Genomic DNA, 27,889 nt, shown 5'->3' with positions numbered 1-27,889 from the left:
TTTGGTAATCAAGGGATGGAGGACCACCACATGGTGGGCACGCCGGGCATCTACACCAGTGGCAGGTCCACGTCCAGTAGTTCGAGCCCGGGTGTCGCCGGTTCGAGTCCCGCGCTCCTCGTCGTCCCACAACCCATCAACGCCACCAAGATGGGCGGCGGGGGCGGCATGCAGAACGGAGGTCCACAACCCAGGAAGTACCAGTGCAAAATGTGCCCACAGGTAGGTGGTGTAAGTCAAACTTGTATCTTTCATTAATATAGATTTTATAAGGATTTAACTGCAAACACTTCTCACCAGTCGTTTTCTTTTACTATTAATTTCACACACGGTAAGGATTGGATGCAGTTAGTAGTTGGTAGTTACTAGCAAATGTTTACAATTGATTTGACAAAATTTTATTATGAAAAAAAAGTAATTAATTTGATTTTATTGAGAACTCAGCTAAGATCAATTACTGTGATAGGATGTGAGTTTTCTTGATGAATAGCGATCGACTTTCCATTTTCAACTTGGAAACTTTGAAGCGCGAAATGCAAGACGTTTTGACAAGTTTAAGCTTGGGCGAAGTATAATCAATGATCAAAGCTGCCGCCGCATTGATCCGGCAATCTCGTAGAAGAAAAAAAGCTTATATAAATATAAAAAAAAAGTTTAGGAAATTGGGGGAAAGAAAATGGTTTTTCCATAAATGATATTCATAACGGAAGGATTAAAAGTTTTATTAGCGCCTTCCTGAGTAGTCTTTAGTGCAATTCTCTATTATTCCGGAGTGTTTATTTACCACAAAGCCAATATCCTTCTTTTGTAGTCGAGGTGGTAACCTAATTCCCTATCAATAGTTCAATATCGGGAAGAGCATATTAAGACCTCAAATCAAAGGGTGGTGATCCCTCAAACATTTACATTGCGGAGAATGCGAACGTGCGTTTCCGATCGACATATATATAAAAAAAAAACGTGAAAGAATGGAGAAGAAAAAAAGGGAAAAAAAAAGGGAGGAGGGTGTGCGTGCTCCCTTTTATTTCCTTTCTTTTCTTCCCTATTTTGTTTTCTTCTTCCGTGTTGTGTGCGTAATATCGGGGGCACTTATCGATAGTTGCTGCTAATAGGTGATTGCCGATGGGTAAGGTGCCGAAGAATTGGATCACAAGAATGGAAAGAAAAATAGGGGTGTCACGACGTCGTGTTGTGTCAATACGGTTTTTGTCACAGGTAAAGAAGAGAGTGTAACAGTTTTTCGTCCTCTTCCGCACGAGGAGGAATATAGAAGGGATGATGAATCCTTTTTTTCGTCTGCTTTGCATAATTTTAGCACGATCATTTACATACGGACGATCCTTAATCTTTTGTCATTGAATATTCGGTGAGAAACTCTATCTAACTCTCTATCAATGGTTGAAGAAGCTTCTTACCGCAAATAACCGACTTTCATATTGAAATTAGCCAGCTTCAATGCGACCATAGGCGATAAAATACAATGATTATAGTATAAAATTGCAAGGAACAAAAATCCCCGTGTAAATAAAGGGTTTCAGGTCTGTATATACTTTTCTCACTGAGATCAACGCAAGCAAACGCATTTACATAATGCTTTTTCAACGTAAAATGCACGCATCTCACTAAATCATCCTTAACCAGTTTTTTTTAACAATTTTTAATGATGATTTCAACACTATTTTCTAATTTTTTTTTTTGTCTATAAAAGGAAAGCGAAAACAACTGACCTTAATTTTTACTTTAACTCTTCAAATTAAATATTTCAATTGGATAATTTAATTTTTTCTAAAATTTAAGACAAAATCTACAAATTAATCTTTTTTTTTCATTTCTAAATTATTTTATATATTTAATCAAAACATTCAATTATTTTTTTTACCGTTGATTAATTTAGCTTAATTATTCTAAATTTCACTTTACAAATAAAAAAAATCGACAAGTTTTTTTTTTGATATATAATAATTAACGATTGAATTACACGACGTTTGTTTCTTCCTGGTTTAAAATAAATGTTCTGCCTTGACCTGCGGATCTTCCCTCAATATTAGATGTATATAATATACATTTTTTTTTCCGAATTGGTCCTTTCTCCGTCTTTCCTCTACGAGTGAATTAGAGACAACGAAAAGAGGCCCGAACGGTGGAAAGCGTTGCCGCGATTTGCATAGTTTTGCATAAGTCTCGTATGAAATACTTATGCAAATATTGTGAGAAAAGGCCGTATTCATTCATCGCTACATGTAGTAGCCTTTCAAGATACCGAATGAACATAGCCCACGTTCAATATTTATGATATAACAAACACCTTCGGTTTTCCAATCACTTAAGAGATATTTATTTAAATGAATTCGATAACGCTGTTAAAGTTATTACATTGATATTTTGTTGATGTTCGTGTATAAGACGCACCTCTAATTTGAAAATTTAAATACAAATTTTAAATTTAATCTAAATTTCTTAAGATTTCGTTATATTTAAGAAATTTATAAAGCTCTCAAGTTGAGACAACCAAAATGAAATTCTAATATAAATAAATCTATTGTATAATGGCAAGTTTAAACGCAATTTATTTAAATTTTAAAAATGATAGCGAATGATAATTGTTTGTTGAAACCAATTTTAGTGCGTGAAAACCGCGTTCGAAATCGTTACACTTTCTTTCCCAAAAGATTGCAAAGAACCCGTGAAATGTAAATTTTCAACGTCGAGTTGCACAATTCTTGCCGACAACATCAACTTTGGACAAATATACACACAATCATTCACCGCATTTTCAATCAAAAATGTGAGTTTAAGTAATATTTTATGTATAAATTTTGGATTATATACTTTTTTTTCTTATAATTTTGGAAAAAAAATACGGTTGGAAAGGGAGAGCTGCGGCTTTGGTCTCTCAAAAGGATTCCATTGGGTGCATTCTTCTCTTTTTTTTTTGTATTATTATCTGAACGGTAGCAAATCTCGTAAAAAAATCGAAAGGATTTTATTTTTTTTATTATTCGAATTTCCCGCATTTGTATAATAATGGGTGCACGTTTGTTTTCGTTGACCTCGATAACGATAATAACACGACCAGAAGAAAGAATAAAAAAGCGACCAGAAGAAACGCACATGGAATGGGAAAAAAAAAGGACAAAAACTGCCCCATCCAGCATCTGCTCTTCCGATGAAGGAGAAAAAGAAGAAAAAAAAAACAAGGAGACGCATAGCATTAAACAATTACCGTGTGTACACCTTTCACTTTCGAAACACACATGACCGGTCGCAACCCTTTTTTTTTGGTATGTATTTATTTTAACATCAATGACCCACATCTGTGTTGCTGATGCATCATCATCATCCACCCCCGAAAATGACCCGAATATATTCACGCATTCGAAGAGAAACGAGGGATGTTTTAATACACTGTATTTTTTTTTTCGAACTTCTCCAACCACTTCACTCGGCTTTTTTTATACCTGCGCTCCCTTTAAAAAGAGCCTATCTCTACCTGATCTTACCTAATAATCAAACCCTGCGACCCGATAATATGTTGATTTAGGTGAGCGCGTATCGAATCCCCATCTTTGTCTAAGGGTGCGTCTTCTTAAGTGGGTTGAAAAGAGAGCAACTGTGGCTCCTTGTCCATCCCTGGTATTTTTTTTGTGTGTTCGCTGCTGATGAATTGGTCAAGGGTTTTTTTTTTATCTGGACGTACTTGATGCAATTTATGATATGAAACTATTGTTTGATGACGTGCCTCCCTTTTTTTTTTTGCTAAATTTTTAGTGTCCAGTTTTTGATGAGTTGATCAAGATTTTTTTTTTAGAAATAATTATTATTTGAATTAGGAAGAGTTTTATAGTTATTTCGTTTCAAAATATAATGAAATCAAAGAGTGCGTATTTTTTAAATTAAACAATTGGTTTGAGCATTGTTTTTTTTGGGGTTGGTCAAGGGGATAGTTTTTAGTGTCCAGTTTTTGATGAGTTGATCAAGATTTTTTTTTAGAAAGAAATTATTTGAATTAGGAAGAGTTTTATAGTTATTTCGTTTCAAAATATAATTAAATCAAAGAGTGCGTATTTTTTAAATTAAACAATTGGTTTGAGCATTGTTTTTTTTTTGGGGTTGGTCAAGGGGATGTTTCCAAGACGTACTCGATGGATTTAGTGAATGACGTGCCTCCCTTTTTTTTTGCTAAGTTTTTAGTGTCCAGTTTTTGATGAGTTGATCAAGATTTTTTTTTTAGAAAGAAATTATTTGAATTAGGAAGAATTTTATAGTTATTTCGTTCAAAATATAATGAAATCAAAGAGTGCGTATTTTTTAAATTAAACAATTGGTTCGAGCATTGTTTTTTTTTTTGGGGTTGGTCAAGGGGATGTTTCCAAGACGTACTCGATGGATTTAGTGAATTACGTGCCTCCCTTTTTTTTTGCTAAGTTTTAAGTGTCCAGTTTTTGATGAGTTGATCAAGATTTTTTTTAAGAAAGAAATTATTTGAATTAGGAAGAGTTTTATAGTTATTTCGTTTCAAAATATAATGAAATCAAAGAGTGCGTATTTTTTAAATTAAACAATTGGTTCGAGCATTGTTTTTTTTTTTGGGGTTGGTCAAAGGGATGTTTCCAAGACGTACTCGATGGATTTAGTGAAACGAATCAATTGATGGGTATTTTCGAACCAGGAAGTCTCGTTTTCTGGAGGTTTCCATTAAAAATAGAAACGTGGGATCGTCGGGGATGGTGTAATGTTCTCGCGCACCCCCACTTATAAATCTCGAATTTCCTTTATGAACAGCGAGAGAGGGTACGGGGACTTGAAAGTAGCAATCCTCGAGACACGACGCGCGGAATTGCTGAAAAACGACGTTTCCGTCATCCACCCCTCTGTCTCTCTCACAGCGCCCCGCGCGTTTTCACCCTCCCAGCACGTCCGTTTCCTGTTTCTGGGCTAAAAAAGGAGGGTCGGTTTTTGGCTGCGAACGGCGCAAAATTAAACGCGCCCCCGCGTGTTTTTAATAGAAATGGGATACGGTAGCCTAGGGTTTTCCTCTCTCTCTCACCCTCAACCATTCTGTCGCCCCCGCAACCCACCTGCTCTCCGAACCGTAGACGGTGGGAAAAAATCCCAAATAGCTACACACATCCCCCATCGTTGGTTGTTGCATGGGACGTGATTAACCAGCCTCCACCTGTTCGTCCATCAAATCACCTTGAAACTTCTCGAAGGAATTCTCTCCTTCTTCCTACCGAAATTTTTATTACATTACCGTGATTAATTTTACCCTGATTATCCTCCCTTAATTAACGTGCACCCTTTCAGATCCGCCGACCGAACATCAAAGGGAAAACATCGATTGATTTTACACAATTTTTTTTTACTCTCATCCGAAACTATCATTGCCCCAATTCCTTCAGACAACAACACCTGCCTCAGGTGGATTATTTATTAACGTTTTTCGTACTTTACAGTATTGCTAATTGGATTTTACTTGGCGCCAGCTTTCATCCAAATTACATGAACTCATTCCAATTGGAAACCTACATTTATTTCATCGAAATCGTACAATAATAATTCAGAATTTATAGCATCACTTCAGTCATATCTAATCATTTCTTGATTTAAAATCTTCACTCTTCGATATTTTACAACACAATTTTAATTCCGCAATTTAAAATATAAATATTATACGAAAAATTACGAATTCACACCTGATTAACATTAACAAAAGATCATTGATCGATCAACCAAAACTTAATTTAATGGGTTCAATGCCCAATATATTATAGTTTTTTTTTCGTTCCATTCATTCATGAATAAAATATGAATTATCAACGTAAAATTTTATTTTACCAAAACAATTCAAACCAAAAAAAAAACTATTTAAATCTATGAAAAATTCATTAAATGTAGTAAATATATGAATATTTTTTCCTTCATAATAAAGTATTAATTAAAGTTTTAACTGATAATTGCTATTAAAACTAATTGAATTTCCTTTGTCGCGAATAAAAAAAAAGGTCTGAATTGATTCGATTAATTAAAATTGAAATTTTTTTTTTACTTGCAACATTTTTAAATGCAGATAAATATAATTTTCGTTTTTGTCCATTAATTAAATGAAATTGTTTCGACGAAATCTGAAGACTGTCGAAATGAAAATGAACTTCAGGTCACGGCGTCTGAGAATTTTTTTTATAGAGGTCTCAGACAGCCGGAGGCTGCCAGACATTAGGAATGCACGAAATCCGGAATATCTTCGGATGTATCTGAATAAAAAATACATAACAGTTTATTTGATTCGCGTCGAAATCTATTAAAGATTTCCTTAATTGCCACGGATTTTCGGCCGATAGTTTCGACAAATCCGGCAATCTAGACGGCTGGCGACCTTGACCACTCCGCTGTTTCGTTTTCTTCTTCCTCCTTGCATAATGCCCAAACGATTTTTTAAGTGATTCTTGATAGAATCTTGCAATTAGTTAATTATGTTAATAGCGGAAATTCATAGTAACTGTACGTCTCTTAGAGAAGATTTTTCTTGTTAATTCGTTATTTTTTTACTTTCTACGTCTGTCCAGACATTTTGTTTATGTAAAAAGTGAAGGAAGTTTTAATGATTATGCTTCTTTCGAAACGAAGAAGAGAGTAAAGTAGGTCTGTAATGTTTCAAGATTCAAAAAAAAATAAATTTGAATGGATTTACATTTTATTTAGAATTTACAATTATCTGCAGACTGGGACACATTAAAATGTAAATATTTCTTTGGACTCTATACTTGTTATTTTTTCTAGAACTAAAGCAAGTCTATTGACTTCAAGATGAGAGTAAATCTGTAATGCTTTCTCTGTAATAGTATCATAAATTAAAGTAATTGTCATGGCAGGTGTAGCAATTATAACTATATGGAATTACTAGATGATAACAGTTGGTAATTGTGATTTAAAAGTCTTATGTAACGCGCAGTGTGGATGCAAATTTGCTCAAATTATTTGTGTTTCTTTGTTTGCTGCGATCCATCTGTTGCTCGTTTTTCGTCTGTTCTGCGTATAAATAAATGTGTCTTTTTGTTGGAATTGAAGTGGTAATTTCGTGGGACGCGCCGGCCAATCGGAAAGGAATCTTACAAGTTGTTACATCTAATTGCTAATTGCCGGTATTGCATCGGTTTGCACGCGATGTACACGCAGTACGAATGTTGCGTTAAGTCCAGAAGTGCGGAAGTATGCAACAACCACCTGTGCTCTCTCGAAACCGGAGTGTGCATGTAAATGTGTGTATGTGTGGGGGTTAATACTCGAAGCGAAAAAGGGGAGAGAGAGAGAGAGAGAGAGAGAGAGATGAGGTGGGTGCACTGTTCGTTTTCACTTTCGCTGCAGCAGCGAGCGAGGTGATTTATAGCGGCGAAACTACCCCAAAATCCGGACTATATCTGGCACACATAGACGAGCAGACACATGACCTGGCCTAGTGCGGAGAGAAGGAAGAAAGAGGAGGATCGGACTAGCCTAGAGATACGTTCACACGGTCCACGCAGGATCTGTCTGTTCCTCTCTTCCTCCTCCTCCTCCACCACCGCTTCTTTTACTCTTCACACTCGTTCTCCGTCTGGACTGCACACACATACAGAAATACCTAACATCCACCTTCGTAATCAAAACTAATACGCAATCGTACCCCATGTGGCTGGCTTTCACTCTCACTCTCTCTTTCAGTCGCTGATGTCAATGAGACGAAGGAGGATGAAAAAAAAATTAAAATGTAAACATCTTTCTGGACGGATTTGCGGGTGGAGACGATGGAGGGTCGAAAGTGGCCGACATATGTCAAGCGCCCTCTCCCCCAAAAGCACACACACTCACACGCACACAATACGAGAGTAAAAGTGTTTTTATTTATACACTACAATGTTTTTTTTTTCTTCTCTTCTCTTTATTTTTTTTTTCTATTCTACTACGAGATTTTTTTTCTTGATCTTCTGGTGTTCTCACATCTTCCATTCATTCTCTCTTCGTCGTTTCTCTCCCCATTATTAATCAAACCACCCGGGGTTTTGTCTACAACTACTTCCTCGACATAAATCTCTTTCGTTTCTTCTACTTCTCATTTTTTTTTTATATACTCGTTCTCTCCTCGTGTAATCACACTACAACCAATTCATTGAGGCCCATTCATTTCAATCTTCAATATCATTAGTCTACCAAATGGCTCGTACCCACTTTTTCTTTCATCTTTTTAATGTTTTTTTTTTTCTCTGTTTCATTGAATAGCTTATTAAGTTTTAGAAGATTTCCATCTAAAATTCATCATCTTAAGTCTCAAATAGATTCTTAAAAATTACTTTTTTTAACATTCATTATATTATTAAAAAAAATATAATATATTTTTCAATTTTATGAAAAAGTTAGTAAAAAAAATCATTAGATTTTCAATAATTAACTAAGATTGAAGTCGTCTATTCAAATTAATTAATAGATTTTTAAAAAATTCAAAATTTTGTTAAAATTGTAAGTAAAAATATACGGTTAATGTCTGACTCTTGCTAAATTAAATAACTGAGTGAAATAAGTCAATTACAAAATTTCGTAACTTCATCTTCGTGGAATTTACGTAAATGCAGGCAAATTACTGTGTGATCCAATTTTGGATTGTAATTTTGCTGAAGATCGTTTATTTTATTTTTTTTCGGGTAGCTGCAGAAATTGTCGTAACGTGCGTGAGTATCGAGGATCAAAGCAAAAATGTCTGCGTCGATTGCCAATTAATACCTGTCTCATTAATGTTGCGCCTCGAAAGTGATCGTTATTATTGAAATCCCCTTCTCGCCGCAACAAGCTGTAGCTACTACCAGTTTTCATTAACATCCAAGCGTATATTTAGTCTCGATACACATTACAATTTTTTTTTTATTATATCCATCGTCGTCCTTGTCTTCGCCCGACGGGCCAATCCGCTCCTCGTCAATCCAATACACCTGGCCCATTGGATCCAAAAACAAGAACTACAAGAAAAATAAGAGAAGCACGCAACGCGAGAGAAGACTTCGTGAGCTTAATGACAAATAATAATTCTCTGACCTACCTGTGTTGTGCCTACGCACGAAAGGTTTACGAATTCGGATACGGGTCGTGTGTGTTTGTTGTGTCTTCTACGCAGAGAAAGAGTAAAACCTTATAATGCGCCGCAAAAGTGTAGGAATCAATGAGGAGATCGTAACTTAATACCAATAATTCTGTCAACAAAGTGTGCTCAACCCTTGCGCCCTTCGTTCGGTGGCGGTTTTTTCTCTCTGTAGATCAACGTACCTCCCGATCCCGATCTATATTTAGAAATGCATATCGAACATAATGGGTCTTTGTGATGCGTTTTTGGCTTCGTGTGCGGACATTGTTACCATTATTCGGCCGGATTGAAAAGGAAGAATGAGAACGTGTTGCGTGCGCGCCGCTCGCTCCAGAAGGGCGTCTGTCCTTTTAACCCATTATTTCCTATTAATATTGTAATTCGCACAGCGATCATAAAGAATATCGAATATCAATACACAAATTGGTTCAATAATGGCGATGTGTATCGATTGTGTTTTGTGGGTTTTTCTTAACCCTTTTCATATCCAAATTATCAAACTGTTTTCACCCTTTTTCTTTCTGACAACGCTCTTATTTCCAATACCGCACGTAACAACAAACATAACAATCAATTAAAATCAAATTATTACAAAATTTAACAATGATTGTAACGTTTTATCTGTTGTTTCTAGCATAAATCAATCAAACAATCAAACGTTTACATATTTACTTTTTAATACTTTTATAAGTAGTTTTTAGTTAAACAATTTGAAATAAATTTAGGAAAAAAAACGAACATAATAAAATTGCTTTAATATAAAATTGTTTATTGTGAACAGTTTTCATTATTTTCTTTAGATTCAGTTGAAATTTTAAACAAATTGCAATTTTAGCCACATTATTTATTAAATTCATTTAGAATTACAAGAATTGTAATTGTAATTTAACAATGATTGAACGATTTCTTTGTTGTTTCAACCATAAAAATATACATAATAATTAATTTATTAGACAATCAAACGTTTAAATCTTTACTTTTTAATACTTTTATAAGCATTTTTTAGTTAAACAATTTTAAGTAAATTTAGAAAAAAAAACGAACATAATAAAATTGATTTAATATAAAATTGTATATTGTGAATAGTTTTCATTATTTTCTTTAAATTCAGTTGAAATTTTAAACAAAATGCAATTTTAGCCACATTATTTATTAAATTCATTTAGAATTACAAGAATTGTACGAACTTTACATCTCAATTTTAAAATCAAATTATAACACAAAACGTTTTTTTTCCTTCTCTTTCGTTACATTACACGTACGTTTTCATTATTCGAAAAGTAATGAATATACGAAGGATGAAGTAGAAAAAGTTAACAGAAAAAAAAGCAACAACTATGATTGATTCCATCTATAAATGCGACACGGTGGCTGCGTTTCGGCATAAATAGGTTCTCTCCACTCTTGCTCTTCACCAAAGTTTATTTCATCTCTTTCTCTCTTATCCTTAGATGTATACTCTTCATATAACTTCTACAATTGCCCACTTCTCCTCTCGTCTTGTCTTATTTACTTTTTTTTTTGTTGTATGTAAGAAAAACGTATATTTTTTCGAGCAGATATGAAATTCTGAAACCGCATCCAAAGACGTGCTGCTGCCGCCGCGTAATTAATTGTGTCTCGTAACTGTTGTTTTGCATCTATCTAGTTTTGTTTTTGTTTCGTTGCTAAATCTTTGGCAAGTCTCAGTCGATTAACATTCCATTGTTGATTCGCCTGATTCCGCATTTAGATTGGTTTTAGTTTAGTTTTTGCAAATACAATTTAAAAAAAAAAATGCAAAAATTTAATAGTTTATTTATATTCTTACGAGAAATTTAATTTCAAGTGTGAAATTCTAATTTTAATTAATTTATTTAAAAAAATGTATTAGTTTTATGAATGAAAAAAAATTAACAACTATTGTTTGCTTATTATGTTTGAATAAGGAATTAAGTTTAGTAAGTTTATAGAAATATTTCAATTAAATTGCATTTTTGTTTATAAGATTTATGTAGTGAACCTTCAATAATGAAATTATAAGCTAAATATCTGAATAAATCTTAAGATTTAATTTTTGTATTAAAATTAATATTAATATTAATTTAAAAAAAATGCAAAAATGTAATAGTTTTTTTTATATTCTTATGAGAAATTTAATTTCAAGTGTGAAATTTTAATTTTAATTTATTTATTTCAAAAAAAAAATGTATTAGTTTTATGAATGGAAAAAAAATAACAACTATTGTTTGCTTATTATGTTTGAATAAGGAATTAAGTTTAGTAAGTTTATAGAAATATTTCAATAAAATTGCATTTTTGTTTATAAGATTTATGTAGTGAACCTTCAATAATGAGATTATAAGCTAAATATCTGAATAAATCTTAAGATTTAATTTTTGTATTAAAATTTTCATTAATATTAACAAAAAAAAAATGGAATTGATGCGTAGTTTTTTTTTTAAGATTTGGTATAAAGTTATTGAATTAAGATTGTGGAAAAATTGTTTTTCTTGAAGTGCTAAAGCGATTTGTCAGAAGTAAGAATAAAAAAAAAGAACGTTTCAATTAATTCCGATTTGTCACCTTTCCTCTTTGTCCAAGAGGCACGTGCTGTTTTTTTTTCTTCTTCTTCGTTTTTTTCCCTTCTTTCATTATACAATATTTTTAACAAAAAGTGGCAAAACCACCATCGGCACGAGCCGAAACGTCCCAAAAAAAATAGAAGAAAAGGACCAAACACAAAATGTATATCAACACAGAAGCAAAAAAAAAATCGTTAACGGAAAGGAAAAAAATCGTTTATTTTGCTTGCATGTCCATTGCTCTGCTCCCCCTTGTACCATTCGCCCCTCGTGTTTATCAAAGTGCAATGAATGTGGCAATGAGAATGAGAGAAAGAGAGACAGAGAGGCGTTAAGGTCAGTGTGCGAATGACCCCCGCTCAGAATGGGTCCGGTACTGCTACGACCCAGTGACCGACGGTCACAGTCTGAGCGCAGTCCGTCACCCCCTGCGCATATTTTTCCTTCTTCCTCATCCTCACCCGAATTCAAATTGGACCTATTCAAACGATTTCTGACCACATGCGCTGCCGCCCAGATCCGTCTTCAATTTGTACCCAGTCAGATTTTAGGCAATCTTCCGCTGGTCGGCTGGTATTCAAATGATGGTGGGGTTCTTCGGTGGCGTACCATGCGGAGATTCCCCTGCGTCCGCAACCCACGACCATGGACCAGGTAACCCAAGTCCCGCTGCAATCTCAACGTGATAGATCAATTTGCATGAGCCCGTGAGAAAAAAAATCTACATGCACACACGTAGAGCCATTCCTTCTTCGATCACTCACCTTTTTTTCTTAAATATTCACGTACTAACGACTCATCTGGATGCGCTTCCTAAGTACGCGATTAGGCTAATCTCCATGCTTGTACCAAGAGAGGGTTGTACCACTTCCTCCTCCGTGACTGATCTCTTTCCAACTAATGATATTTTACTTTACCAAACTCCCCTTTTTCTTTTTCTTCTCACATCCATCCTAATGCTAATTACGTCATTTGATTAATCGAAAACTGCACGCCCGATTTATAAACAATTACCGACTCTGATGACAAATCACAATTGATTGATCTCGGACGCGTTAACTGTTCTTCACCCTTCAACCTGATTCCTCGAAGTCAATGGTTGACGCAATAACCAAATAAATCATGAGATGTACCGTTTTTTTTTTTAGTCTGTTTGTTTGTCACTGGTCCTGTTACTTCTTCGCCTTAGCAAAGGGTTGCCGTTCTGCAATTGCGTCGAAATTTATTGCGGCGGGAGTGAGGAAAGATCAAGAAAAGAATCCGAAATTGTAAATATTTACGTAACCCTTTCATTTTTTTTTATTATGGATTTACGACGCAATGAACGCGCCGGATTAGGGAGAGAGAGAGTTGCGCATTATCGCACTAAACTTTATTACCGAATCCAGTTAGGTCACAGCTTCTTCCTTCCCTAAAAACTTCACGAAAAACCAATCTTCTTCAATCGTGGAGAAGCTTCGATGCTTAAGATCTTCGTGCTGCTAATGGGATTTTTCGGCTTCTCTAATACCGAAATAATTTTCGTTTTATTTTTTTTGGTTTCGTCTGACGCAATAACGACTTTTAAATTGATATTATTAAAGCTCTGACACAGAAAAGTGGCGAAAAAAAAAGGGCGTTCAATTAAAAATTTATAATTTCCGTGTAATTGAGAGATTCTAACAAATTAAACAATTCGTGGTCTTTTGCATTATTAAGTTCTGTTTTATCGTTCACTTCCTTAATTACTCGTTTCACAATCTATTCTATTGTCTCTAAAAAGTAATTACCGCAAATCTTAATTTACAAATTTAACCTTTTCACAACTTCGATAATTTAACAATCTTCCTATTTTTTTTGTTGTTGTTATTTCTTTAACATTAATTATTTAAAACTAAATTGATTATTGTGTTCTTGAATTACATAATACAATTATTATATAATAATTCAACTTAAATCTGTTTTAATTTGACTTTACAAATTTTTACAAATCCATAGCAAATAATTTAAAATCAATAATTTAACAATGTTTACCTATTATTTTGTAAGAATTTGTAAAGAAATAAATAGAAACGTTTAGAAAGTAAATAACAAAAAAAATGCAGTCAAAATAAAATAAAATTAAATTAATATATAATTTGATTTTTAATAAAAGATGAAATAAATCGAATTGTTGTTTACAACAATCAATTCTATTTATATTTTCGCGTTTAGAAATGTTATGCAAACTAAATTAATCGAAAACAACAACAGCTTAAAGTGCCGAAAAAATAAATAACTTTTCAATCATTTACATATTTAAAAGTGTCCAGTTTATTCTGTTTACTGTTATTGTCTAATTTTTCCACTTTTTTCTTCTCTTTGATTTGTTTTGTTTACACTAATGCTTCTCATTACTCACAGTTTTATTATTAGCGTTAGTTTTTTTTTTCAATGGATTGTAATGAATGATCTTTTTGGAAAATACGTTTGTTTTTATATATTCAAATTAAATTAATGCTTAAGATATTTAAGATATATTTACATTTTTAAGATATTTAAGTTAAACAACGTTTGTGGAAGAAATTATTTGAATCGGTGACACATGCCATTTTCTTAAAAGCTTACTAAACTTTAAGAACGTTCTTGTGTTTTTATATAATTTTAAGAAAAAAAAATCTTAAATTTCTAAATGATTTTTTTTGTAAAGTATAAAATGCAGGAAGCAATATGAATCAATTAAAAAGCGCTTTTCTTAGCAATTGTGGGCAAACCGCATCCCTTGTTGAGGGTAAGTGGACTACATTGAACGCCCTAACAAGAATAACCACTTTTTTTGTTAACTTACAATTTTTTGCCCTCAATGCGAGAAAAATGTAACAAGTGTCCGAAAAAAGGGGGATTTTTTTTTCTCGTAGAAATACCTGTTATTACGTGTGTCATCCGGATTGACTTTTTTTCTTTTGAAATGGAAATGAGTTGAGAATAATTCCAGGAAACTAATTATGTTTGAAAAATTATTAATTCATGAATAAAAAAAATGTATTGATAATTACGTAAAAGTTGTATCTATAAATGCGTTTTATTGCAGAAAATGATGTTTGCTAATGCTCTTATGACCCAAATTGTGGTCCGCTTTTGTTGGAACTGGGGCGTAAGCTGAGGGAAAAAAGGGAAAGCGAGGGCCCTATTTATTTTTCCTCCTATTTAATGCCATTATTTGCACTCGCTCTGCAGAAACTCTTCGGTGCGTGAAGAAAGGATTACAGACGAAATCCGAGCGCGCTTTATTCGGTAATCGAAAAACGCAATAGAAAAAAAAAATTTGTAATCATTATCAATGAAAAATCGTGATGATTTATTTTTTTTTGTTCCGAGCGGACTTTAATTAGAATGATTTTCATCATTTTTTTCCATTCCGGTTTTGTTTCAATGCAGTTAATTGCGTAATTATCGTAAAGGGAGTAAAATTGCAAAAATTAAAATAAAGAAGAAAAAAAAAACGTTGATTGGAAATTTTCAATTGCGTTAATTGAAGTAATTTTATTATTACACGCAATAATATCTTCGTACAACGCAAACATATTAATCGCAATTTTGCGTTGTTTTTAATAATTAATTACTTAATAATAATTAGATAACTAAATTTTATAATAATCAAAATTGAAATCGTTAGTTAAAAACTTTATATTCATTATTAATTTGGAAGCTAAACTTTATGAGATTATGTCACAAGTTATTTTTTCTGTTTAATCAAAAACCTTTTTTGTGTTTGTTTTTTTTTTTGTTTCTTGTTGATGGTTTAGGTGTGAAATTTAGAGCTTTTTGCTGTTGAAAGCGAACAAGTGTCAAAGAAAAAATTAAAAGGGAACGTGTTGGAATCATTTTTTTTTATATGGTGGAAAATTGAAACAAGAATGCGAACTTTGGTATAAAAACCCTAACAAAATTTGTATTTTTGTGCTTTTGAAATGTGAAATTAGTTTTTCCACAATAACAAATTTCAATTTTTCCTAATTGAATGCTGATTATTTATATAAGAAAATTAAGAAATTATCATGAAGAATGCGTATTTATTCATTAATACTATGTAAATAGAGGTAAAACAAGCAATAGAAAAAAAGTCGGTTCTCTTTATATTTCGTTTTGAATGAAAGAAATAATCTGCACAAAAAAAGTCGTCTGTTTTTATTAGACGTAGACCGCACGCGTCAAATAAAAAACGTATAACATATTAATTCATGTCTGCTACTATTATGGTACAAAAAAAGAAGTCTAGACGTTTAGGGAAGCCGCGTTTTTTTTTGTTTGATTTATCAGTGAATGCATGCGGTGGAATTCACACAAAAAAAAATGTAGAGTAGTAAACTGCAACTGAGAAGGTCGACTTTTTTTTTTCTGTTGTTATTTTCATTCATTTCCAGAATCGTACGTTCATTCATTAATGTATAAATAAAACAAAACATTCGTAAATGCATGCAAATTTCTCTAAGTACGTTCTTTTTTTGTTCAAATTTATTTTTAAATTAATTAAATTAATGGATTTCTTCGAACACATCAGTTAATATCGTAATTAAAAGTAAATTTAATATGAAATATTTATATTTTAAAGTTAACGAAGGAAAATTTTAAATTAATGAATTTCAATAATTTTTAATCAATATAAAGTAATGATTTTTAAATAATAATTATTGGAATTAAGAATAAAAAAAAAACTATTTGGATTATTTATTTCGAAAAAGTCATTGATGTTAATATGACATAATGTGTATTTCCTTGCTTATATAATAGATGTTTAATTGGTGTGAAAATATCTACCAAAAAAAAATGCAATTGAAAAGTATGTCACGTGCCGGTTTTTTACTTCTCCTGAAATAAAAGAACTACTAGCAAAAAAAACTAGTCTACTGACAAAAAAAGTATGGAAAAAAAAGAGGTCGATGTCGACCTGTGGTAGTATCGTACAAGTGTTGACCAAAAAAAAATCTATACGTTATTGGGGGGTGTGTGTATTTTTTTTTTCGTTTCAGTTTAAAAGTGAATGAACGCAACCAAAAAAATTGTATGTGGAGTAGCAAACTGAAACACAACCCCTAAACGAGACAATTCGCTTCTTTTTTTTGCTTCTTTTCTAACCTTGCAACTTGTAGTAGCATCAAACAAGTGTCTGACAAAAAAATATATACTTTCATATACGTTTCATTTTCACTTCAAAAAGTGATTGAACGAAATGAAATAAATATTTTTTTTAAGAAAATTGCTTTAATTGCAATTATTAATTATGTTATAATATTATTAATATGATGAAGGGTGAAATGTTTTTTGTTTTTCTTTATTCGTTCTCTGCAACTAGTCAGTGTTGGTTGTAAAAAAAATAGACTATAAATGTGAAGAGGGGTAGTTTTTTCTTTTGCTCGATTGAAGTGAATGTAACAATTTTTGTGGAATCCAAAGGCTTTGTTTACATGCATTTTGACCTCTCAATTATATCTTCTTCTGCTGGTCTTCTTTATTTCGATGTTTTGGTGTAAACACACGCAAAACGCACGCGGTTTTTTCTTCTATCCTCTTCAACTTCGTCCGTGTCCCTTTTTTTTTTGTCTCTCTCTGTTGGTCTCTTTCTCTCACGTAATACTCACGGATTGTCGGATGGAAGAGTGGTGGGGGGGTCGTTTTTTTCGGCGGCGCTCAGGGCCAGAGGGGCGGTGGGGCGGAGAGAGTGAATGAGTGAGAGAGAGTGAGAGGAGCGGATCGGCGTGTATTATGTTGTTACGTAACGGCGGGGCGCCCCACCACCGTTCGCCCGAATATGCATCCCCACCACCACCCGTCGGCCAAGGCACACACCACGATGGATGCTGGAGTTTTTCTAATCTTGTAGATGTAGAGCTAGTGTAGTTTTTGCTACCTAAGAGTGCGCCACGCTTTTTTTTTACGTTGGTTCGGTTCGTTTGGTGCGAGTCGAAAGTGAGTGAGTGTGTGTGTGCGTCTGTCGTATATGTCTGCATGTGCGTCGACGGCGTCGTCGTCCATCCCCACCACCTCCGTCGACACTCTGCTCACCACGTCTCTCTCTCTCACACGATCGACACCCATACACTCTCGCTCCACGTATACGTATACATACGTACACACGAACACATGAGCACACTCTCCGGCGGAGTGAGAGCATACATACGAACCGCAGGAACTTTGGGAATCGAGTGTGTGTGTGAGTGCGCGCCCGCACCGTCGTCTTGTGTGTTGTGTGCACCTTAAAACACATGTGACTCGTATTTATTTACTCTTTTTTTTATGTAACGCGCCTCCACCGATTCTCTCAAATCAACCAAGTTTTTTCCAAAAAGTTCACCAAGTGTTTTCCCCTTACGTATTAGTTTTTTATTTATAAATTTAAAAAAAATAAATAAATACAAAACATTTTCGAATTAGTTTGTTGCGAATGCTCGAAACAAAGGACCCAAAGTGCACATGTTACTGTAACCAAACCAAATGTGTTAGTGGAACGAAGTTGTTTTTTTTTTATTATTTTTTTGGTTTGTCCAAGTTATTTATTTTTTTGTTGGACCTGCTTTTGTGTTCTACCGTAAAATAAAAAAGAGAATAGAAATTGGAGAATCATCGTCATCATCGATCTAAAAGTCCGATAAGCTGGAGGGTCGAATGGAATGCCGGACAGGGGGGTTGGAATTTCAACCCTCGCCGATGTTGCTGGAAAACAACACCAACTACTCCCACCTGCAGCGGTCTATAGACACGCTCCGCAGCCTGGGGGATAGATTGGGAGAGCGGAACGTCGACCTACGGTTGAATCTGCATCAGGACCTCAGGAACAACGAGCTGCGAGCGGACAGGTCTCTGGCGAACATGAACACCGCTTCCTTGGTCGATAGGCAGAACAACCTGAATATGGACAGGTACGGCTTGGAGTTGAATCTTAGCCTGAGCGCGGATCGTCTGAGCAACGACCGTGGACATCTCCTGCAGGAACGTAATTTGAATCTGGAGAGGCTGATGAACGAGAGGAACGAACGTATGAACATGGACCACCACCTCGAGCGGCTCAACCTGGAGCGATCGCTCACGCAGAGCGACAGGCCTCTGACGGATAGGAATTTGAATAATCTGGAACCACCTCCTCACCATCGCATGAACCTCGACGGAAGAAACAACGTGGACGCGCGGCACGACCGTCTCCGGGTTGGTCTGGAACCGCCGCCTCCACCGACGCACGAAGCCCCCCGACCCGACCATCCCGACCACAAGTATCGGGAGTACAAACCGCACTTGGACACACTTAGGAATACGACGGAAAGTTCAAGGTCGCTCGAGGGCGGCCGCAACGACGACGACAGGGGAAACTCGACCACGCCGCCCACCCCCATCTCAGTCGGAGAAAATTTCCAAGACGAAAAGGTATTTTCACTCTCTACAACAACAACAAAAAAAAAAACGAATCTTCTAATTTAAGAACTTCAAACAACAATAACTAGGAATTCAAAGTATAAACAATTCCCAAACTATTACCTCAAAAGTCTACAAACAGATTAAAACCATTAAAGATTACTAATTTAACATATAATGACATTTAAAAAAAAGTAACTGGAAATACTGAAATAATTTCAAAGTTAGAATTGATTGAAATGCATTTAAAGATTGTGTTAATTTTTTTTTTCACGCGTTTTCAAATCCACCTCGGGCTTTTCTCCACGAAACGCCTCGACTTTTTCACTGCGCGAACACATTTCGCACGAAAATAGATACTCCACATATAAATAACCGGCCCACGCCGCGATTACTCAATATTATTCATCAACGAAACGAAAACCGACACACTGACTTGACTCGTTCGGTCAGCGCAATAATTTTTTTCTTTCTGCTACGCCCCAAAACCGAAATGAAAGAATGTGTAGAGAATTCCAAGTTGAAAGAGCAATTTGTTAAGTATCCAATTGGTTTTTATCTAAAAACTAAATTATTACAACTCCAATTTGAATCAATAGATTAATTAATGAAAGAAAACTTGTTGGATTATCGATAACATCGAATTTGGGAATGTTTGTTAGTCAATTAGAATTAATTGTATTTGGAGCTGTATGTGAAGACTAGTGGTTTAGTGTTTGCTTGGCTAGTCTAGTGGTTTAGGTTCTTGAAGCGGTTCGCCCGATCCCCGTTATGTTTGTTGCTCGATTTGAATTCAAATTGCGTCTGGTCGCGTCAAATTTATACATTATTTCCAGCTATTAAGGCTAAACTCTGCAGCCGAATAAGTGTATTACATATATGTATTAGAAGCAAGCAAGCAAGGCTTTTCGAATGTGAGAGTATCAATTTCCAAAAAGTAAACGGAATCGAATAAATTATTTAGTAAGTGTAGGTGAATAAACCGGGGCTATTGTGTTTTCAGAATGAATGAATGTATTGTTGATGTTGCGGAAGGGATTTAATCGAATATATATATATAGAAATATATGTGTGTATGTGTATGTAGTGGGTTTTCCCGGGACGCGCGTTTGTTGTGTTTTGTTGTGTCCGAAGTTTCCCGCTCATTCTGTTTGGCTTGGATCCTGGAATCCACCTTACGAGAGGACAAAGCGATTTTTGCTCTCTCTTCACTTTTTACAGTTTTCGTTTTACATTACTTTCATATTATACAACACAGCTTCATGATTTTTTTGTTTTTTTTTTATCTTCGATCGTTTAGTTTTTTATTTATTTTTTCTGATTTCGATTTGCGTCCGCCGAATTCGACGTTATTTAAATATTAATTGAATTTGTCCCATTCCCAATGTACAAGCAAGTATGTAAATTTTTCGTTGGGGGGCGGGCGACGTAAAATACCAATAACAACAAGAAATAACGTAAAAATTGAAGCGATTCAAATATTTTACTGACATTACATAATAATTGTATTTCTCTTAATCCAATTAAGTTTTATTAATCCAATTAGTTTTTTTAATTTGTTTAAATTTATTGAAAAGTTAATGTTTAATTAAGTTTTAATCTAAATAAGGTTTTTTTTTGGGAAAATTTTCGATTTCTCTGTTTTTTTTTGTACGATTTTTTGACTTTTGGAGGGTAAAAAATGCGGCGGCACTTTTTTTTCGGGGGCCCAAGCGGAATTGATTTTTTTTTCCCCCAATATATATGACTCATGACACCAATTTTGAAGCAAAGCGGGTCGCGGGGGGGGGGGTGCACGAGGTGCCGTCCCTCTGTGCAATCGATTCCGAGGGCAGCGACGACGGAGGGCGGCGCGGCGAGGAGGACGAGAGGTGAGGCGGTGCGAAGGGTGAGGGCGCCGCGGCGCACACTAAAAAAATGCCCGACGAAAAAAGCTGACGAAAAAAATCGTGTATTCATGACCGCAATGAAAAATTCACCGGGGGCGCCCTCCCTCCCTCCGCGCCGCTGCCGCCGCCGCCGCCCTCACCATCATCCCTCTCCTTCTTTCAACCCCTGCTCATTCGTCCGTCCGTCTGCATTATTTAAGCGCGCAGTATTTCGAATTATTTCGCGTCTTTTTATAAAAATATTATTAATTGCGCTACTCCTCCGGCAACGGTGCTGCTTTCGGAAGATTTTTTTTGGGGGGTGGTGGTGGTGGATGGCGTCAATTACCATCGATTACCCTGTGCGATTTTTCCATCCGGATCCTTGCGCAACCGCGATTCCTCCTCCTCTTCCACCCTTCACTCCACCCCGCACGCTCATCGGGTGAGCCTCTTTTTGTGCAGGCTCGAAAAAATTTGTGTGTGCCGGATTTTAAAAGGTTTTAAAATCCCGGCCCCGGAAAAAAATCGGTATCCCTCGGACCGTCCACCGCCGCCCTCCGCGCCTCTCTTCATCCGACAAACCCCTCTCGACGCGCGAAACGCGCTCCGACCGCTCACCAAACCAGAAACTCTATTTGACTCACATTTGAATGATTCTAGCTAGCATTTAATAAAAGAATAAACAAAATAACATTATTATAATTATATAACAAATATTCGAAAGTCACTAAAAATCCAATTCTTTAACATAATTTAAACTTTTCAGTCTATTAATTACGATAATTACGATCGCATCGGACATTCCTTCACTGTTTGACATTAACTTTAGCAAAAATTTAAAAGTCAAATTTTTCAACTAATTGTTGGTAAATTGAAAAAAATATTAATTATCATTGAATTGTGGATAACTTTAGGCGTTTTTTGTGCGAATTCAAGCTCTTCTCTCCTAGGCTGCGAGCGTTGCGCTACTTTAAAAAATTTTGCAATAAAGTTAATTAAGAGATTACATAAAGGAGCAGCGTTGAACATTTCTCTTCGGACTATTTTTAGAGCGTCAGCGTGAATCATCATCATCATTGACTTTTGTATATTTTTTATGTGCTGCGCGCCTTAAATAATCACAAAGTTTGCTTGGAAAAAGAAACTTTCGTTGCCTTTAATTCAATTTGTTTAGTTTCGATCATCCAAATGATTTGTTTTATACACGAAAGTATATAATTAATTAATTAATTGTTATTGTAATCTAAAATATTTTGTCTATTCAATATTATTTAGTTTCTTTGTTTCCAATGTGCGTGACTTATATATGTCTAAGATTGTGGTCCAACGAATCTTTTGGAGACATTTGTGAGCGACCTTTCGACCCGTCGGCGAGCGTGTATAAAAATATTTTCGGCACGTGTGTATCGATTCGCGAGAAGAAAAAATAAACAAAAAAACGATAAGATTTCTGACTGTTGTGCTGCTGTAACGACGATTTTTTTTCGCGGACGCTATTTCATTCCTCTCCAACATCATCCACCACTTCTCTTTCGTTTTTTCTTTTTCTTTTTTTTTCGGGATACATTTTTCCTCCGCGCCGCTCCTCGCTCACATTTTTTTATCGATCTCTTCTCCTCCCGCTCCCTGCTTTTTTTCCACGTTGCGGAGGGACCCTCCTCCTCCTCTTCTATCCACCATCGCATCACGGAACCACGGGCCTCTGCATATTACAAAAAAAAATATACATACATACATACAGACACACGTTTATTGTGTATACGTATACGTACATGTGAATTCAAAGAGTGGCCAGATTAGATAAGCGGCATGGATTAATCAGGGTTCATCGCCTGAATGCGTGCCCTTCTCAAATATATATATTTTTTTTTGTGTTGTTTTCATCCGTAAATTCAGTTAGAGAACAACAAATAACTTCACTTCCTTATAACTTCGTCGCAACTTGATTTTTATTGAGATACTTCAGATTTATAATAAGCCATAATAATCTTTGTAACAGTAAAAAAATTTTATTTTTAATTATTAGAAAAATATGCGCGGATATTATTGAAACTAAAAGTATAAATATTTAATGACCAATAAGAAATAATCTTTATTACGGTAATTACAGGAAACGTATCGAAATTGAAAGTAAAAAATAACTAGTTTTTTTTTTGTTTGTTTGTTCTTATAATAGCAGATTTACGTTTCTAAAGTTGTATTTTTACTTCAAATTTCTAAAATAATTAAAATTTTCTTAATACTAAAAGTGAAAATTCATTACGAAAAAAGTAATTATTGCTGCAAATATTTTATATTTTTTTTTAAATAATTGTGAATTGAGATGAGGAAGAATCGAAACTGTTGTTAACTAACAAAAAAAAAATGGCGCTGCGAACGTAATGCAAACAATGATGCGACCGACGTCGATTATCCGTACGTGTCAAGAGCGTTCACGTCACCTGAACGTCAGAAGAACGAATACAAAAAAAAAATGAGCGAACACACAGACAAAATCCAAACGATTCCGTTCGAATTCTAAACATCTTTTTTTTGTTTTTTCGAAGATCCGTTTAACGCGAAACGTCTTCCAAGTACTTACGAGTACTTACTTTCAAAAAAAAAAAATAATAATAAGCGAACGCACACTCATTTCATTCCGGTTTTTACACAAACTAGTTCTGAGCGGCTTTTTACTTTAATTATTCCATAACTTCGAGCCGCCTGCAACTATATATACATTTTTTTTTCACTCCTACTCCTACATCTCTCAGCTCAGCTCGTTGCATTAGCTAAATGTCAATCTTTTCTAATCCGCTCAGCTGATCAATGCATACGCATGAAACGTAATTATTATTAATAAATTTTTTTTTCGATGCAATTGAACTTTCTTTTTATACGCGAAACGAATATGTTAAGCGCGCTGACGCAACGCCCGAATAACTTAATGGATTTATTTGATGATCATCGTCATCAGTTTAATTTTGAAAGTGCAAATTGGGATGTAATTAGTAGTATTGTTGGGTTTTGGGTTCTAGTCTTTGGTTATTATCTATGGGTAGAGAGAACAAAAAAAGGGCATTTTTTACCTAAGGGTTTTTTTTAAAAAAAAAAGATGCCAACCGGACAATTTCCTGTCGGTTTTTCGATGGTCGTAGACTATATACGTGTGTGCGTGTATATATTTTTCGCTGTCTGCTTTGCGTCGTCTGAGTCTCTCTTTCTCTCTTCGTCTCTGGCTGCGGTTGTCCCACTTTAATGGCCCAACTTTGGCCACATTTCGTTCGACAGCTCTCTCGGGTACCCTCATTTCAAACTCCTCCGGAATTACCATCAAGAGAAGAACAGAGAGGAAAAAAAAAAGAACGTAAAAGAAAAGGATTTTGAAATGGGAAATGCAATGGAAATCATCAATTTGCTAATACGTATCCATAATTAAACCTATAAATAACAATAATTATGCAAATTGCGGTGTAGCCGCTAAGTAGCTAAGTGTGTATGTTTTCACTAATGCAGAATCGAAACAAAAAAAAAAAACTTATGTACGTATGTCCACTTCCTACAAAAAAAAAAAAAAAAAACGTACGCTTTTTTTCCGTTCGTTTCGTGGGTTGCGCCTCTATCCTCGTCCCCCGGCTGCGGTTACGTGCATGCACCCGTCTCCGTCGGACGCGCGTAGCTAATTTGTGTAAGCGAAGGTCGACGACGCCTCGGAGGAGAGATAATACGTCGGGGGGCCAAATTAAATGCATTTGGGAGAGAAGACCGAGCCGAGCCTCTTCTCCTCGAGCCCACGAAGAGAAGAAGCATGTACTTTCTTACTACATATGTGTGTGGAAATTTGCGGATTTTGGAGGTCAAAACGAGCGAGGATCGTATTTTTTTTTTATTACATATTTCGGTATTCACGATGCATGCATGGTGTGCGTTGTCCACAGAGCGAGAGAAGAACGAAACGAACGGAACGAGAGAAAAAAATTGTAATATAAAATAGTGAGCTAGAAAAGGACGTCGATGTTCGCGTATTAACCTCGATGTGGATTATAAAGTTTCGTTTGTAGTAATTGCTTTCATATCGCGCGAGCGGTTTTTTTTCCTCTCCAAACAGTACACGTATCCCAAAAAAAATAAATCGTAAAGAGAGTAATAGCTTTTTGTATCAATCAAATCAAAGATTTTATGCATCTAATGATCTAATTTTATACACCAACTAATAACAGAAGTAATTAAACTAAAAAACAACATTATCAAAGTAAATAACCTGAAGATTATCCAAATCTTTGAAGATTGCGAATCTAATTAACATCTTACTTAATCTTTTGACGAAACGACCTTCGTTATCTAACATCTCCGTAAGATTCATTTACAAATTAGTTGACATTATTTGAATAAATGAAAATAGGAAAAAAATAAATTGAAATTGCACTAAAAAAAAAATGTTGTCCGTGTAGCTTCTTTTTTTTATATAAATGTAATATCCATCGTTTTAAGTAAGCTTACGGCAATTACAACAGATAGTCAAATTTTCATGGTCGCAGAGCCGCCTTATCTGTGGGAGCTGTAGCAGAGAATCGATGTCAAAAAAAAACCAAACAGTTTATCTGGATGATGATGATGATAGTAATCGATTCGGTAATATTGGAAATGAATGAAAATGATCTTGTTGCAAATAAAATAACATGAATAAAAATTGCAATACTTTGGCATTGTATTAAATTTGAATACGTAATGTGCGTATATCATTATATTTTTTTCGTACGTCATTGATTCGGGTGTCTTTATTCGCTTCAATGCTACGTGCATTCGGGGATTACTTAACACGCGAGAATTTTAGATTGTTGCATAAATGTAGTTTTGTATGTGTGTGTGTGTCGATGTTGGCGAACAATGGTCCTTGATAGTTGGCAACCTCAAATTTATGGCCCGCGGCAGCGACACAACAAGGAGCATTCAATAAAACATTCTAAAAAAAAAAAGAAGTAATAATAAAATTTGATGGATTCCGAATTGGATATAACGAATTACACACGGGCGGAATGTTAATTTATCTCCCTCTTCTTGTCTGTTGTTTTTTCGACCACGTCCAGAATATTTATTTTTTTTGGGAACGTGGAGTGAAGGAAGAAAAAAATGTAGTGGAATTTTGTATATTATTTTTTTTTATTATTTTAATTTCTGTTTAATTGCGGAAAATTGATCAATTACGTGTATACATAATGCAAATATGTTTTAATGAAAAATAATATGCGAAGAGTGTGTGTGTGTGTATATACATGAATGTGATGCGGTCTGCGTTTTAGCTTAATTTCTTAATCAGCATTTGAAGTGAATGAAATTAAATTCGATTATTTTTTTTCGCAACTCGCGAAAAACGTGCGCAACCTTGGTTTTCAGTTGTTTGTGTGTGTTTTATTTGCGTAATTGGGTTCGTTTTCTATTTGGTTTATTAATTTATGTTTTTTTTTTTGTTCTAGGTGTTCGGATCTAAGGCGGAGCTGCAGCTTCACACGCAGGCACACATGAGGGAGGCGAAGCCGTACAAGTGTTCGCAATGTTGTAAAGCCTTCGCAAACAGCTCTTACCTGTCGCAGCATACGCGCATCCATCTGGGCATTAAACCTTATAGGTGCGAGATCTGCCAGAGGAAGTTCACGCAGCTTTCGCATCTGCAGCAGCACATCAGGACGCACACCGGGGACAAGCCTTACAAGTGAGTTTTCGTAATTGAAAATTGTTGAATCTGGTTACTAATTCGACGTTTTTATCTTTCTTCAGGTGCAGGCACCCAGGTTGCCAGAAGGCCTTCTCGCAGTTGAGCAACTTGCAGTCGCATTCCCGCTGCCATCAGACGGATAAGCCGTACAAGTGCAACTCCTGCTACAAGTGCTTCAGCGATGAGCCGTCTCTGCTCGAGCACATTCCCAAGCACAAGGAGAGCAAGCACCTGAAGACGCACATCTGCCAGTACTGTGGAAAGAGCTACACGCAGGAGACGTACCTCAGCAAGCACATGCAGAAGCACGCCGAGAGGACGGACAAGAGGCCACCGATTGGCGCTGGATTAGGTATAAGATGACGTTGTCTCAAATTCGATGTGCTTTATTAACTCTTTTGATATTTCTTTTTGGACAGGTTTGAATGCGAGAGGTCTCGATCATCCTTACTGGCCGAAGGTGTCTCCGGATAGCGCTGCCGCAGAGAACATGCACGAGTATCCCACGGACATCCCCAGACAGATCCTCGAGCAGAACGAGGATCTGGTGATAATCAGGCAGCAGCTGAGCCAGAATCCTCCGGCTCCGCCGAGCACCCCGAACGCCGCGAACCTCCCCAACAGCTACGACACCACGATCTCAAAGAGCAACGCCAATTCGGCGTTCACACCCATCAACTCGATGTCCGGCCACCTGAACCATCTGAACCATCAGCTGGCGCCGAACAGGCCGTACATCTACGACGCGCTCAGCTTCCAGAAGCAGAACAGCCTCGACCTGCCCAAGACGCAGCCGAGCAACGGCTTCCCCAACCAGCTGATCAGCCTCCACCAGATCAGGAACTACGCGCATCAACCCAACTCTAGTTTAATGGAACATTCCCTGCTCGGTCTCAAAGACAAGTAAACCTACAACAACAACAACAAAAATAACACACACTTAAGAGAACAACAACAACGGCAAGGATCCAACGCGCCAAAGACAACCACGACAATATCCGCCGCCCGCAAATAGCATATAAATAAATATATATATAAATAAATAAACAAATACGGTACAACTGTAAATAATATTATTATATAAAACAAATAAATAATGGGCGTCGGAAGTGGTGGAACTCTTTGGCGCGCTGGATCCACTCATTCTCATCTTAATAATATATGCGCCCCCCACAATAACGCGTGATTTTATGAGTAACTATCAAATTTTTACTTAAGTTTTAATTATTTCGAGAAAATAATTTATTAGTAATTTTTGAACGCGACGACGGACCTGATTTTTGCTCATAAA

At 35.6% G+C, this 27,889-nt stretch overlaps 1 protein-coding gene across 3 annotated transcripts; it reads left to right on the top strand.

The window, feature by feature from the left end:
• LOC108568872 (zinc finger protein rotund) lies at window positions 1–27,637 on the top strand. 3 transcript variants are annotated; one of them, XM_017930219.1, is made up of 4 exons: window positions 1–222; window positions 26,360–26,595; window positions 26,661–26,950; window positions 27,018–27,637. In XM_017930219.1, the coding sequence occupies exons 1-4, from the start codon at window positions 16–18 to the stop codon at window positions 27,503–27,505; spliced, it is 1,221 nt and encodes a 406-aa protein (XP_017785708.1). In that variant the 5' UTR covers window positions 1–15; the 3' UTR covers window positions 27,506–27,637. The 3 variants fall into 3 exon arrangements, with proteins under 3 accessions (XP_017785708.1, XP_017785707.1, XP_017785706.1); XM_017930218.1 differs by having other exon boundaries at window positions 1–231; XM_017930217.1 differs by lacking the exon at window positions 1–222 and adding an exon at window positions 17,482–19,047.
• The last annotated feature ends 252 nt before the right edge of the window (window positions 27,638–27,889 follow it).

The sequence above is a fragment of the Nicrophorus vespilloides genome, unplaced genomic scaffold, assembly GCF_001412225.1.
Source record: "Nicrophorus vespilloides isolate i.1.1-1 unplaced genomic scaffold, Nicve_v1.0, whole genome shotgun sequence".
NCBI classification, from domain to species: Eukaryota; Metazoa; Arthropoda; class Insecta; order Coleoptera; family Silphidae; genus Nicrophorus; species Nicrophorus vespilloides.
This window is presented reverse-complemented; position numbering and strand designations above follow the sequence as displayed.

Excerpts from the sequence above, each read along its gene's own strand:
- LOC108568872 (XM_017930217.1), top strand. The coding sequence starts at position 18,295 with ATGGAATGCCGGACAGGGGGGTTGGAATTTCAACCCTCGCCGATGTTG. Across the intron at positions 26,596-26,660 it reads ACCGGGGACAAGCCTTACAA|GTGCAGGCACCCAGGTTGCC; the intron begins GTGAGTTTTCGT and ends ATCTTTCTTCAG. Across the intron at positions 26,951-27,017 it reads ACCGATTGGCGCTGGATTAG|GTTTGAATGCGAGAGGTCTC; the intron begins GTATAAGATGAC and ends CTTTTTGGACAG.